Source organism: Strix aluco, chromosome 2, assembly GCF_031877795.1.
Source record: "Strix aluco isolate bStrAlu1 chromosome 2, bStrAlu1.hap1, whole genome shotgun sequence".
Lineage (NCBI taxonomy): Eukaryota > Metazoa > Chordata > Aves > Strigiformes > Strigidae > Strix > Strix aluco.
In genome coordinates, this window is record NC_133932.1 from 125,960,722 (window position 1) to 125,973,286 (window position 12,565).

The window sequence follows — 12,565 nt, forward strand, 5'->3', positions numbered from 1 at the left end:
CTGGCCACAGCCAGTGGTCACAGGGGCAAAACAGACAAGGCATGGACACACAGCATGTTCTGGAATCAAATTCTTCACCTTCAAACCTGTGGTTGCCACCTGTGGTGAAAAAATTTCTTATTCTTTTTCCCTGTGATGATTGAATTTCTTATTTTTATTCTTACTCATTTCCTTTTTCCCTGGGATGAACTAAGTTTCTTTATTCTTATAAAAGACTGTATTAGTCTTTTATTCTTATTCCTATTCTTATTGTTTTTCTTATTTTCTTGTTCATATTCTTATTTCTCTTCCTCTATTATTGCTATTACTACTATTACTACCATTACCATATTATTATTACATCATGATCACCATTACAGGCTGGAGCCATCCTTCGCACCAATATTCAACCATGCTGTGTGCTGCACAAACACAAAATGTCTGCGATCCCCATGCCAGAGCCTTCCCAGTTTAAGAGCCAGGGAAGAGCAGGCAGGACAGGGCAGCAGGGGCGGGTAGCTCCCGTGTTGCTCTGGCACACAGGCAGACCCCTTGCTGCCAGCTGGCTTTGCCCAGGACTCAGCATGTGGCCACTGGAGACCAGCACTGGGGACCTGTTGATGGTGGATGGGGACAGGGACAAGGGAGGCTGGTGGTACAGCCTCAGCCAGGGTCAGGTGAGGCTGCAGGGCACCATGAGCAGGAGAAGAGCCAGCGCTCACAGCCATCTGGGTAACACGATAAGGAGCTCATGGCATCTGAAAATAAAGGCTCATCCATCTAAAAAAAGCCCTGTGGTGGGGGTGAGGCATTATTTAACACCTAAGTGAAAGGGCTCTTACTTCTGTGCCAGATTAAGGCTTGGGGAAATTGCACAATTTAATTTTAACTGCAGAGGTGCATTAGGTTGGTACACAGATAATCATAATAATTATGATTCTAATAATAATACTAATATTTACAGCTAGAGGCAGTGCTTTTGGGCCACTACGCATGGCCCCACTGTGCAAGGCACTGTACAAACACCTAAATGAGGTCAGCCCCTTCCTCCCAGCTCTTCAGTCTTAAAACTAAACAGGGAAGAATGGGGAAATGGTGGCACATGAGGACCTGAACGCCTGGGCTTTCCTCACCTGTTTCCAGCAGGGTTGAGTCAGAAAAAGACATGGAAGGCAGCAGGGTGAGAGGGATGGAGCAGAACAACAGGGTGGGACGAGTGCTCTGAGTGCTTCCTCCCAGCAGGATTTCTTCTGCCTGGATTGATGAAGTCCCAGACTGGGAACTGGGAGGGGGATGTTGGCTGCTATCACGGTCCCCTGTCCTCGCCCCGAGCCCAGCTGTCCCATGGGAAGCTTCGCATGCCTGGAGGGTCACCGGCTGCCCACCCGGATTCTGCAGGGGCCCAAGGGCGCTCCCAGGGCACACAGGCATCGCAGGAGCCGTGAACAGGGACTCAGAACTCTCAGGAACCAAGCAGCTAGAGAAGTCACCATGATGGCCAGGTATGGTATGACCTCCTAGGAGAGGTGGTGGCACTGTCATTTTCCAACTTTTAGCTTGCTGATAGCTCCATCTCTGCCTCTCCCAGTGATACTCAAGAAAACACAAGCTCCCATCCAGCACTGAGCTCTTCCACGGGTCCTCAGGCCCCACAAGATGGGGAGCCAGTGTGAACCTGGGTCTCATCTCATTGCTGCCCTGCTTTGTGTCAAAGCGGAGGGCACTGGCAAAGGAGCGAGGTCCAGGCTGCTGCAGGGCCACGCGGGGTTACTCCGGAAAGTATGTGCGCTGATATTTTATTCATCTAAAGCTGAAGTGGTCGGTATGAAAGAAAATAGCTTGTGGTCTTTCATACCTCGAGTCAATGAATTCCTGGGCCTTTTATAGCTCAGGAATGCTGGGCACTCTCGGTTGGTTTTACAAGGCTGTGAAGCTGTGGCTTAAGGTCTGGATGAACATTAATCACAGGGCAGACGATGACAGCTGCTCGTGTTTTACCCGGCTTTCAGGCAGGTATTGCACTTCTGCACATTGCACCCTGTTTTCCCCATTTGCTTTGGTCTGCAGAGCAGGGGGGTTACTACCCTCAGGCTTGTGGGACCACCGAGTCCACCAATTTTAGTACTGGGATTCAGGGGGTCGGTCTATGCCCAGCACATTTGTGCAGTGCCAGCATGAGAAAGTGTCAGCTTTCTCCCCCCAGGCTGCTGTTTGAACAGCACTCTTGCACCATGGGGGCAAGGAGGAGCATTTCCCAAATGTCCATGGTCTCTGTAATAAGAGCTACAGACCTGTAAGATGATGGGGTTTGGGGTCCATGTGCAGTTGGTGTCTCAAGCCTCCACCACTGCAGACTGACAGCCGGGAAGAGCAGCCCAGCACAGACCCCACCAGGTACCACTGACCCAGGGGGGCTCTCCCACCCCCACGCTGTCCCACAGCTCATTTGCCACAGGGTACCCCAAAACCTAACTAAGGGTGGTCCAGGAAAACAGCAGGATGCTCAGACCCAGCCCGGCTTGTTGAGTTGCATCCAGAGCCCAGACCGGGGATCCGGATGACAAGCAGACACCTGGCAGCATCCTTCACTTTGCGTGTGTTTCACTGCAGCGTGCCGTTAGTCCAGACCCAAGAGGAATTTAATGATATGAGAAATCACAGCTTTTCCCCAAGAATGCACCTCACCGCTGTTTGTACATTTGCTCGTCTGCAACGTAGGGAGGAGAGAGCCCTGAATATGGTAACAAACCAGAGCAGAAGAGACGTCACAGCTGTATAGTGTGCTGAATCCAAATGAATCCGGAAAAGGTCTCATCATTTTGGGGGGACTCGTGATTTCTGAATGCTTCTAAATGGCAATTTTGTTAATATTTTTAGCTCTTCTGAGGTCTCTCCCTGTACCGGGCAAGTAAGGAGACCACTGCCCAGCACTTACTTTTGGGACCATGCAGTAATCAGGGCTTTTAACATTTAAACAAATTAACTCTGAAGTTTGCTTCTTTGCATGTTTTTTCCTGATGTACTTAACCTGGAGACAGTGTTACAGTGATGTTCTCGTTTTTTGGCTGGAGCATCTGTGGTGAAGACTTACCCCAAAAATGGGATAAACCCCCTCCTTGTTGTACCTGAACACAGCTGGCCACGACGCTTTTCCCACCCTATTACTGCTTTGGCCTCTGTTTCTTTTTTCCCATGGCCTTGAAAAACCGAGCTAAGCCCCAAATTTTACTGTCAAATCTTGACTTGAAGAAAGTTGAAAAGCCACAATCTCAACAATCACTAAATCTTTTCTTCTTGGTGGTAAAGCACCAGGGCACTACAAATACTTCCAGCTGCCATGTCGTGAAGATGGAGTAATCAGACAGGTCAGGCTGACCTGTGCTCGCACAGGGAACACGAGGTGCTGGGATGTGGGTGAAGCAAACCACTGCTCAAGTTTCTGCAAAACTCCTGGATCTTTGCTGACACACTCCTGCCCAGGGCAGGTTGTTTTTTTAAATGTGTGTGAGGATTTGGGAAAAGGAGGTTGGGACAGGAGGAAGAGAACCCATAGGACAGAGATGCCCTTAGTGGCTTTCATGCCTTTCATGCCTGCAGCTCCCTGGGACCTGATTCAGGAATTTTCTAACAGACACTTTCAAGAGCATGTGAGCAAACCTCCCTTACGCAAAGCCAGACACTTGGGTAACTTTTGCTCCCCTCCCCCCATTTATTTCAGTTGCATAAGCGAACATACAGGCAATATTTCCACCAGGCCTGAGCATTCCCCTTGATGCACAGCAGCTTGAAATGGGATCTGATCTTTATTCCTTACTGAGGACATTATAGTAATTCAAGAATATCTAGATCTAAAAGGTATTTAGCTATCTCACTCACACTGATCCAACACTTGTCAAATAAAGAAGCCCCAGACCCTCAAGAACAAGAAAAACCCCAGCCAATGGAAGTGCTATGCAGGAACGTAGGGCTAAAGGATCTTCAGATCTTCACCAAAGTGTCTCACTAAGTTTCCACCCTCACTTCCTTCAGATGAAGATGATCTCGCTAAAAATCCTGCTCTTCTTGCTTGGTAAAGCTCTCAGTTCGATCCTCTGCTTTGCAGACCCACTGATTTCATGCCCACATGCACCTACCAGTGGCACCTGCTGTGGGGCCTTTCATTAACAGCTATGAAAAACAGAGAAGATGCAACCTTAAAGTCCCCGAGGTATCACTTCTTAGTTGTGTACAAAGCTTAGAGAATTGTCTAAAAAGTCCTTTCTTCTTGGGGACTGAATATATTCACACTGGAAGAGTGAGAAAATAAACATGTTTATGCATTTATTATATACAATATTAAGGCACAATTTTAACAGCAAAGAATAAGAAATCTTTGGCTGACCAACAATATCAATATTTGCTGTGGGTGACACATAATGTTCTTCATTTTCACCCCTATGTACAAATAACCCTCCAGCTGTACAACACTGTACACCAACTTCTCTATACAACCAACAACAATAAAAAACGACAGTATTTTACAACTAGTTACCAACGTCACCTGGAATGGCTACAGCACAGTTTAGATTCCCAAAACACAAAACAGTTCAAAGAACTGGGAAAACCAGCACAAATGGAGTCACGCCGCTCTGCTGAGAGGGGCTGATATCTGGCAGTAGTACTCCACGCAAGTCCTGCTAGTGCTCAGGCTGGGGGGAGACCCGCTGGTCCTCCAGACCTTCCCTCCAGGAAAACCAACATCTCTTAGAGTTCAACACAATTGAGGAAAATGAACCTTTGGGTTTATTTGAGCTGTCGCTTACAGCAAGAGTTGCCTACACTGTAAATCTCTAACGAACAGTTTCCTATATGTGACCATGAATCTGTGGCAGAATCAATTGTAAACACACTTTTGGATACCAGAAACCTGAGGGACTGCAGTCTCCATGAGGAGGAGGAGGAGGGCTGTACTCTAGCTGACTTGGAAAAGCTTAGCTGAACCACTACCAACCATAACTGAAAGCCACATCACGCACACCGATCCAACACTGTTTCTGCTGGACGTCTAGCTGTCTGTCTGTACACAACTTACACAGTTTCATCAAAAGAAATAATACAGTTGGTAATAAAATGTTTAGGGACTTCCAAGCACCTGTGTATCCTTATTTCTTGGAGAAAAATGATGAAATGAAATATTCACCATTGTTTTACTTGTATTCCCTTGCTGTGTCTTCATGCTGGCCCATTCCTACCACAGACACTTGAGGAAGGGCCACATAGGTGGGTCAGCACGGATGCCACACATGGGCCCAGCTTTTATGCAAACACTTACAACGTTTAAATTAACTTTAGAGAAAAAAAAAATATTTTACAAGGCATATATTAAGCTGTGTAACATCTTCCAAGGGTTTTACACATTTGGTTTCACAATGCAAAGCTGCTAATACTCAAAACACACAGTTTGCTTGCCCGCACAACCTACCTACCACTACTTCGTTTAACAAGTGCAAAAATCAGAAAGAGGGCAACACTGACGTATGTCTAATTCTATGTACACGCAAAAATAAGTGCATAGATTTAACATAGCAATTCTGTTTTTTTAAAAAAAGGTATCCATCAGGCAGTATTGAGCACAAGGCTCTGGCCCCTGAAGGCTTTGAGGTTGCAAGGACTTCAGTTTTCAGCAAAAACGAAGTTTAAAGTGGCTGGTGTTTTCACAGTCAAAGGCTCCAATTCAATACCTACAGGAAGGGGTGGCCTTGAGCCAGCCCACAATTCCTTCCAGCACCCATCATCACTTCTCCGCTCTAGGCAGCTTCACATAAAATCCCATCACCCTTTTTCCCAAAGCCAAGTTCTTCTTAATGTCATTACAGTGCACCACAAGGTTCAGGAACTGCAAAGCCAATACAAAAATACCTCACAGAGGAAAATTTCCCTATCAGCATGTGCAATGCACAAAGCAAATGGTATGCCACGATTAACACAGCTGGTGAGTTGGCTGTCTTACAGGTAGTCACCACCTCTTACAGAAATCGGGGACTAAGCTGAAAATTAGAAATGTTCCATCCTGGGTAAAACAAGGTGAAAAGAAGCTGTAGCTCAGCACAGAAAACAGATGATGCTCATGTACCAGTTTGCAGTTAAACCCTTCCCAGCCTGATCCTACACGTCTTAATGCCCAGTCCCACGTCAGCTTGAACTGCAGGTTTGTATGCTCAAGGAAGGTAGGATTTGGCTGCAGGTATTGAAAATAAGGAAAAATCCTGTTCTTACCACAAACACACTGATTCTTCCACTACTGTGAACCAGTGCACGGTAAGAGGCATCTTCTGCTCTCACATGCAAACCCAGCTTAACTCCACTAAAAACGCACCCACACAACCCCCCTCTGAACAAGCTCTGTAGTGCACAGCCCTTCGGGGAGCTGCCAGGAGCCTCCCCCAACTTTCCCTCCTGAAACTTTCCCACCGTTACAAAAGGGATTGCTTCAGCGTCTTCCCCCCTCTATACGTTCATCCTCCATGGGAATTCCAGCCAACAACTGTTCCTACCAAAAAAAGAAGTCTCAGCAAGCTCTGAGGTTGCAGGACACGAATATTTGCACTGTAAATCCAGCTCCAAGAGCAACACTTGTCCAGCCAGGAAAGAGGCACCTGACCTGCCTGCCCAGGAAAACCACACCACACCACTTCAAACAAATACTTACAAGAACCTGCCGTGTACACCTACGGACCAATTATTCACTGAAATTAAGCAGTGAATACTTTTGAGAAATGAATTGATACTGAGGAAGATGCAAGTTTCTCCTGGGTTATTCAGGAACTCCCTCTGGCCTCAAAAGAGCTGGGATTTAGCTCCCTGTCTCGGCTGCAGGGAGACAGGAAAACAGAGCAGCAGTGTGCACCCAGTCTGTAACTTTGCTACCTTCTCTTTACACCAGAAAATGCAGTTTCCTTTTCCCTCGACGATCCCCTTCTCATGCCACCTTCCATTTTCAACGTCCCTTTCTGCTCAGAAAACCCCAGACGTTCATTTCATCGCTCCTCTTCAGCACTCGACTTCTCGCCTAGTCCAAAGTCTCAACATATCAGACTCAAGCTTCATTTTGGGCACAAACTTCATCTTTCTTCAAACTCTCAGGGTTAGTTTTTAAAGTTGGCACACCGAGGACCATCTTGGACCTGGCTGTATGCACACAAAACCCCAGAGTTGCCGTCCTCTGCTCAGATGAGGACTTCCATCATGTCTGTATCTGGAAACTCAGGCTTGTGGAGCAAGCTGCTCACTCTGCCTTTGCTGTCGGGTGGCTTCCCATGGCTGGAGTTCTCTGCAATGGAAAGAAGGGAAAATCGGTCTTCAGCTCAAATTCAACAGCAAATTGTTTGAAGGAAATATAAAACCATTTTTTTGGGGGTGATGGTGGGGCACACCTTAACTGTATGTCCTACATACTGAAAGCAAGATTTGATCAGGAGGCTGGGAACCTGTAATGCTGAACTCCCTACACAATGCCAGCTGGTGTGTCGGTGTGCACAGACTCTAAGAGCAGGCACAAAGACAGTATTTAAGAGATACAGACCAAAGGACCTCTTTAGCTGTGGCCCTAGAGAGAAACAGGCATTTGTGAAAGGTCTGCATCACTTTACCAAATTACTGCTTGTCATCTGATCCACAGTAGCTCTCCACATGTATATTCTTATTCTGCTTCAGGAACAAAATTCAGGAGTTCAAAACATCGTGATGGCAGTACACAAACAATCAGGCAAGCGGTTTAATCTAAAATATATTACTTTGCCAGTGGGATGGACCAAGAGAATGTATATGGCCAGTTATCATAATGTATGATAGCGCTTGTTAGGTGTTGGTCACCATAGTTCTCAACAGTCACATTCAGGGAGAAGGAGGACTCCGATTTCCTACAAGCAGGAAAAGCTTGAAAGGCTATTTTAAGAGTATCTGCAAATAAGGTCTAATCTGGATTGCCTAAAACACAGTATTCCAGAACTGCAAGGAATTGGTGATATTCAGCCCTATTAATGATACATGGCATGTTTTTAGACAGAAGGCTTGCTTTTGAGACGAGATGAATGTGTAGTAAACAGGCTTTTTCCAAATAATGCATGTAAAATAAATGTCTTCCTTGCTAGGGCTGCAAATCAGCAGTTTCCACCTTTCAAAAATAATTAAAATTGTATTTCTTTACCCTCCCCTCCCCCCACAATATCCACTTTCTTTGGTTTCTTTATTTCCCCCCAGGTTTTCTTTAAAAATTAAGGAGAAAATGGTGCTTTCACTACCCATGGCTCAAATTGAAAAAAAGAGAAGGTTCTGAGTATGTGAGCAGGTGTAGAGTGTTTTCAAGGTGTGAAACTCTGTAATTTTATCTTTGGCAGCATGAATAATTGCATTTGTTGGGAACTCTGCCCACCACAGGCAAGTGGAGCTTTACAGAAGCTGCTGAACACGAAGCTCTGCAAAGCTGGACCAGGCAGCCTTGGAAAGTTTTCTCCCTTGAGTTTAGTTTCCCTGAAGAAAACTCCCAACCACCTTACAAACTGTGAAGGCAACACCCCCTACTCCATCAATACTGGGGTGTCTCTGGGGATCCACTGACAGCCCTGGAGGTGCTGGCATTTCACCCTGACGCGGGGATCTGGCAGAGCTCACCCAGTTTCTCGCCGGCCACTCGTGTCGCCGGGGGCCGTGGGGCTGGGCTGTGTGATGGGGTGGTGCCCAGCCGCCCACGGCCGGGGAAGGAGGCAGCAGCAGGCCAGAAGAGCTCAGCGCTTTTGTCCGTCTGGGTGCTGCTGTCTTTGCTGCCCGTCTTGGCGTGGGAGGCTGCTGGCACTGCGACGGGCATGCAGGACAAGGAGGGCAGCGGAGGAGGCAGCGAGGGGCCCGATGGGTGGTCGTGGTGCTCCTTCCCCAAGAGCAGCCCTGCAAACACACGGAGGTCAGTTACATCCTGACTCGAGTGTAAATGCTGTCCCCACATCCCACCCCAGAGCTACAAGGCGCTGGTCTAGATATGTCTCCAGCCCTTTAGCTTGGCTTAGCTTTTCCCCTTGATGTTGCCTGTTGGCTCTTCCCCTGACATCCATATGGTACTTCCCTACAAAACAGCCTTCTGAAAGCAGCTGCCCCTTTCTGCATCCCCTTCTGCACGCACCTCCCAGTGGTACCTACCCCTGGCACAGCCCTGCACACCTTCACACCCTCGTCCTATGTGGCCCCAAATCACAGGCAGTCCTGCACTCGTGTTCCCCTTTAACTGCCACATCACATCATGCACTCCTACCCAAAGGGATGCTCATGCTCTTGATTAAACAGGTTTTTTTCTAGCTCAAATTTGTTATCTACCCCCACAAAGTTGCAATCATCTGCTTGTGTCTGGGAGGGTTTCCCCCAACTATGGCTTTCCATAATCAGTGCAGAACGATTTAATATGATTATAAATATAATTAAGATACAAGGCAAGGTTAAAAAATGATTAATTCTTGACTTCAGCACAAGGAAACATGTTCTGCCCATGGAAAGTGCTCTGGAAATGAGCCGTCGGGGCAATGCATGCTGTGGCTGAGGCACTTCTGCTAAGCTCAAGCAGAAGGATTAGGACAATGTGACGGATGAGCCAAAGCTTAACCAAAAACTGAGCTCACCAATGCTTCCCTTCCAGATCTTCTCTTCCTTCTTCTCCTCAGCTATCTGGTTGCTGGTGAGCGAGGTCTGGCGTGAATGCACACCCGTGGCAGCAGCAATGGAGGGGACAGACCGAGCGGGTCGCAGGCTGGAGCTGTCGACTTTCCCAGGGTCCTTCCGTGACCTTTGCTGAAGGACCTTGATCATGGCATCCTTCTCAATTATTTTGGCATGGAGATTCTTTATTCTGCCAAAATATGAATGCTCTGCTTACAGGAGTGTAAAAAACATTTATATGGACAGCAGGATGGGTACCCAGGTACGTGCCCTGCTGCTCTATCCCCTCTGGTTTTGAGCGACTTGGACAACACAGCTCCTACCAGTTCCTCTGAAGATAACCACACACTTTGAAACAGGCAGTGTTTCTAGCTATTAAGCCAAAACTGAGAAGTCTTTTCTGCAAGGTTAACTGAACCCATCGATTGCTGTGGCTTTACCAACCCAGCAGGAGCAATAAGGGCAGTGTCCTGACCAGGCTGCAGACTGCTACCTTCACCAGAATACAAACACACAGGCAATTTCCACCTTTGTAATATATCTGGGCCAAATGTGGAAACCCTACTTTGGCAGGCTGAGTTAACCCCATGATTCAGGTCTGTCGTCAGTTGGAGTAAAGACCTGCTGAAGCGAGCAGAAAGGTTCCCTTCGGTTTCTCTAACAGCTGGGTTGGGCTCTTCTTTCTTCCTCACTGATGCAGAAATGATCAGCACATGGTGTACAGAGCCAAGCAAAGCTCACTACTTCTCTCATACAGACCCCAAAGACTCTCAAATCACAAAAAAACAGGATTATCTGAGACTTTTCTCCAAGAATGATTAACACCAAATCATACTGAAAGTCTACAAAACCACATTTTAAAAAAAAATAATTGCACATGTACAATATGACAGCCAGATGACTGTAGCTTGAATGTGATGTACGACATATAGTCCAATGCAGCTGCATTTTGTGAAGCAATGAAAGCTAAAAATGCTGCATCTGGAAAACCTATACGTACAAGAGAGATAGCTAGTAACTTCATGTTGGCATTAGTTTTCACAATCAGATGTCTAATTTGCAATGAAAACACAAGATCCTAATCTATCTTTAATGAAGCCAATGGCAAAACTCCATTACTTCACTGGAAGCAGGATTAGCTTGCATCTGTGAGTAGAAAACAAAAACCAAACTCAGCAAAAACAATCACTGGTATTTTCCACAAGTAACAAATACACCTTTTTATAGAAGTGTCTGCAGACTGGTGTTCTTGTGGGGAAGCCAACACTGAAAAACAGATTTTAAATAGTTTTTCAGTAAAAACTTAGAATACACAAACTTTCTCAAGGGATTTTTACTCATCAAAAGGCCACTTTTCACCAGGGAAAAAGTCTGGATTGCACTGCCCAGGTCTAATGTTCATTGAACTACACATCCACATGTCCACTTGTGTGCTGAAAATGGGAAGTATCTGCAACAGTGAACATTACTCTTGTATCCAAAAAAGTTTATTTATGACCAGATACTCCTGCTTCCAGAGTGGGATTTTCACCGAGATTAAACAAGCACTCGGCTTCCTCACATGCCAACCTACTTTTAATAGTGGAACGGCCTCTATTTTGTAAGAAGGTCGCTTTTGGCACAGAGAAGGTTTTACAGGAAGTAGGGATGAAGTTATGTAATGACAGCAACTCTTTAATCCCTGTTTTAATGCTGAAGAACAAAACTAAGTCAAAGCGAAGCTAAGCCCATCCTTTCCAGGCCTGCATGAAGGAACAGAAGGGCAGCCTGGTTTATCTGAACCCAGCCCAAACACCATGACAAGCAGGTACGGCCCCTTACGTGTACTCCATGTCCTGGCAGCGCCGGTTGGCTTGCACGATCTCCTCCTCCTCCTGCCAGCCCCGCACCTCCAACGCGCTCTCGCCGTAGCTGCCATTGCGTGAGTGGCTCGGGGCCGAGGCATCCCTGGCAAAGCAGTTCAACACAGTGAGTCGGGCTCCTGAGACCACAAGGGTGGCTTTTGCAAGTGAGATTGGCACTCGCAAAGAAAACCCCAAACCCGTGTTTGAAGTGCAAGCCAGCAATGGTTGCCTGTCAAGTGGATGGCCATCTGGCACTGGGTCATCTTGCTGGGGGCTACTCTTGGCTTGGGTTTAGTCATTAACACCATTAATTAATTGGGCTGATGGAACAGCTGAGAGCATGCTGAAATCATGGGCGACACCCATGGGGCTAACAAGGATCCTGAAGGATAGGGTCAGACATCAGAGGGACTCACTCCCTGTGGAAATGGTCCCAAGTCAACAAGACTACATCACAAACAAGAACAAAATTGTACCCTTTCAAAGGTGAAAAATAGCACAGGAATTGCTACCTAGACTAGAGTGCAAAAGAAAAGGATCATTCTAAGTCGTGCACTTAACCACATTTCAAAGGGAAATCTAATTTTCGGACGTTTCCATGGAATTTGGCTTCTAAGAAACTGGGGCGAGAAGTTAATTATCTGTCATCCTCATTGCTGGAAAGCCTCGCTGCAGTGTCCTGTGTGTTTTTGGACTCCATACTTTGACACAGACAAACTGGAGGCAGTCTAGGCAAATGTAATGGGAATGGGAAGGAATTTACACTAGGACATGTGAGGAATGGATTAAGGAAGTAAGTTAGTTCAGGCCAGGGAAGATACATCAGGGGATATCTGTCTTCCAGTATTTACAAGGCTGTTACAAGGTCAACAGTGATCTGTTGTTCATCATGTACACCTGGGAAGGACAAGAACTGATTGAGGTAATTTGCAGTAAAGACGTTTAGCTTTAGCTATCAGGAGAAACTTTTTAAGTTGAAGCGTAATGAAGCAGTGAAACAGGGGGCTTAGGTCACAAAATTTTCCTTGTTACAGGTTTTTAAAACTAGGTTAAACAACCATATT

General features: G+C 46.5%; 1 protein-coding gene across 5 annotated transcripts in view; it reads right to left on the minus strand.

The window, feature by feature from the left end:
• Nucleotides 1–4,286: 4,286 nt before the first annotated feature.
• AMOTL1 (angiomotin like 1) overlaps nucleotides 4,287–12,565 on the minus strand; it is an 81,988-nt gene continuing 73,709 nt past the window's right edge. For 4 of the 5 annotated variants that reach the window (XM_074816237.1, XM_074816238.1, XM_074816240.1 and 1 more), the window contains 4 exons: nucleotides 11,479–11,604; nucleotides 9,621–9,847; nucleotides 8,629–8,898; nucleotides 4,287–7,288 (listed from right to left, as the gene is read on the minus strand). In XM_074816237.1, the coding sequence (XP_074672338.1) occupies nucleotides 7,185–7,288; nucleotides 8,629–8,898; nucleotides 9,621–9,847; nucleotides 11,479–11,604 (727 nt within the window). In that variant the 3' untranslated portion in view covers nucleotides 4,287–7,184. The remainder of the gene's footprint in view (nucleotides 7,289–8,628; nucleotides 8,899–9,620; nucleotides 9,848–11,478; nucleotides 11,605–12,565) is intronic. The other variant, XM_074816241.1, reaches the window with a different exon arrangement.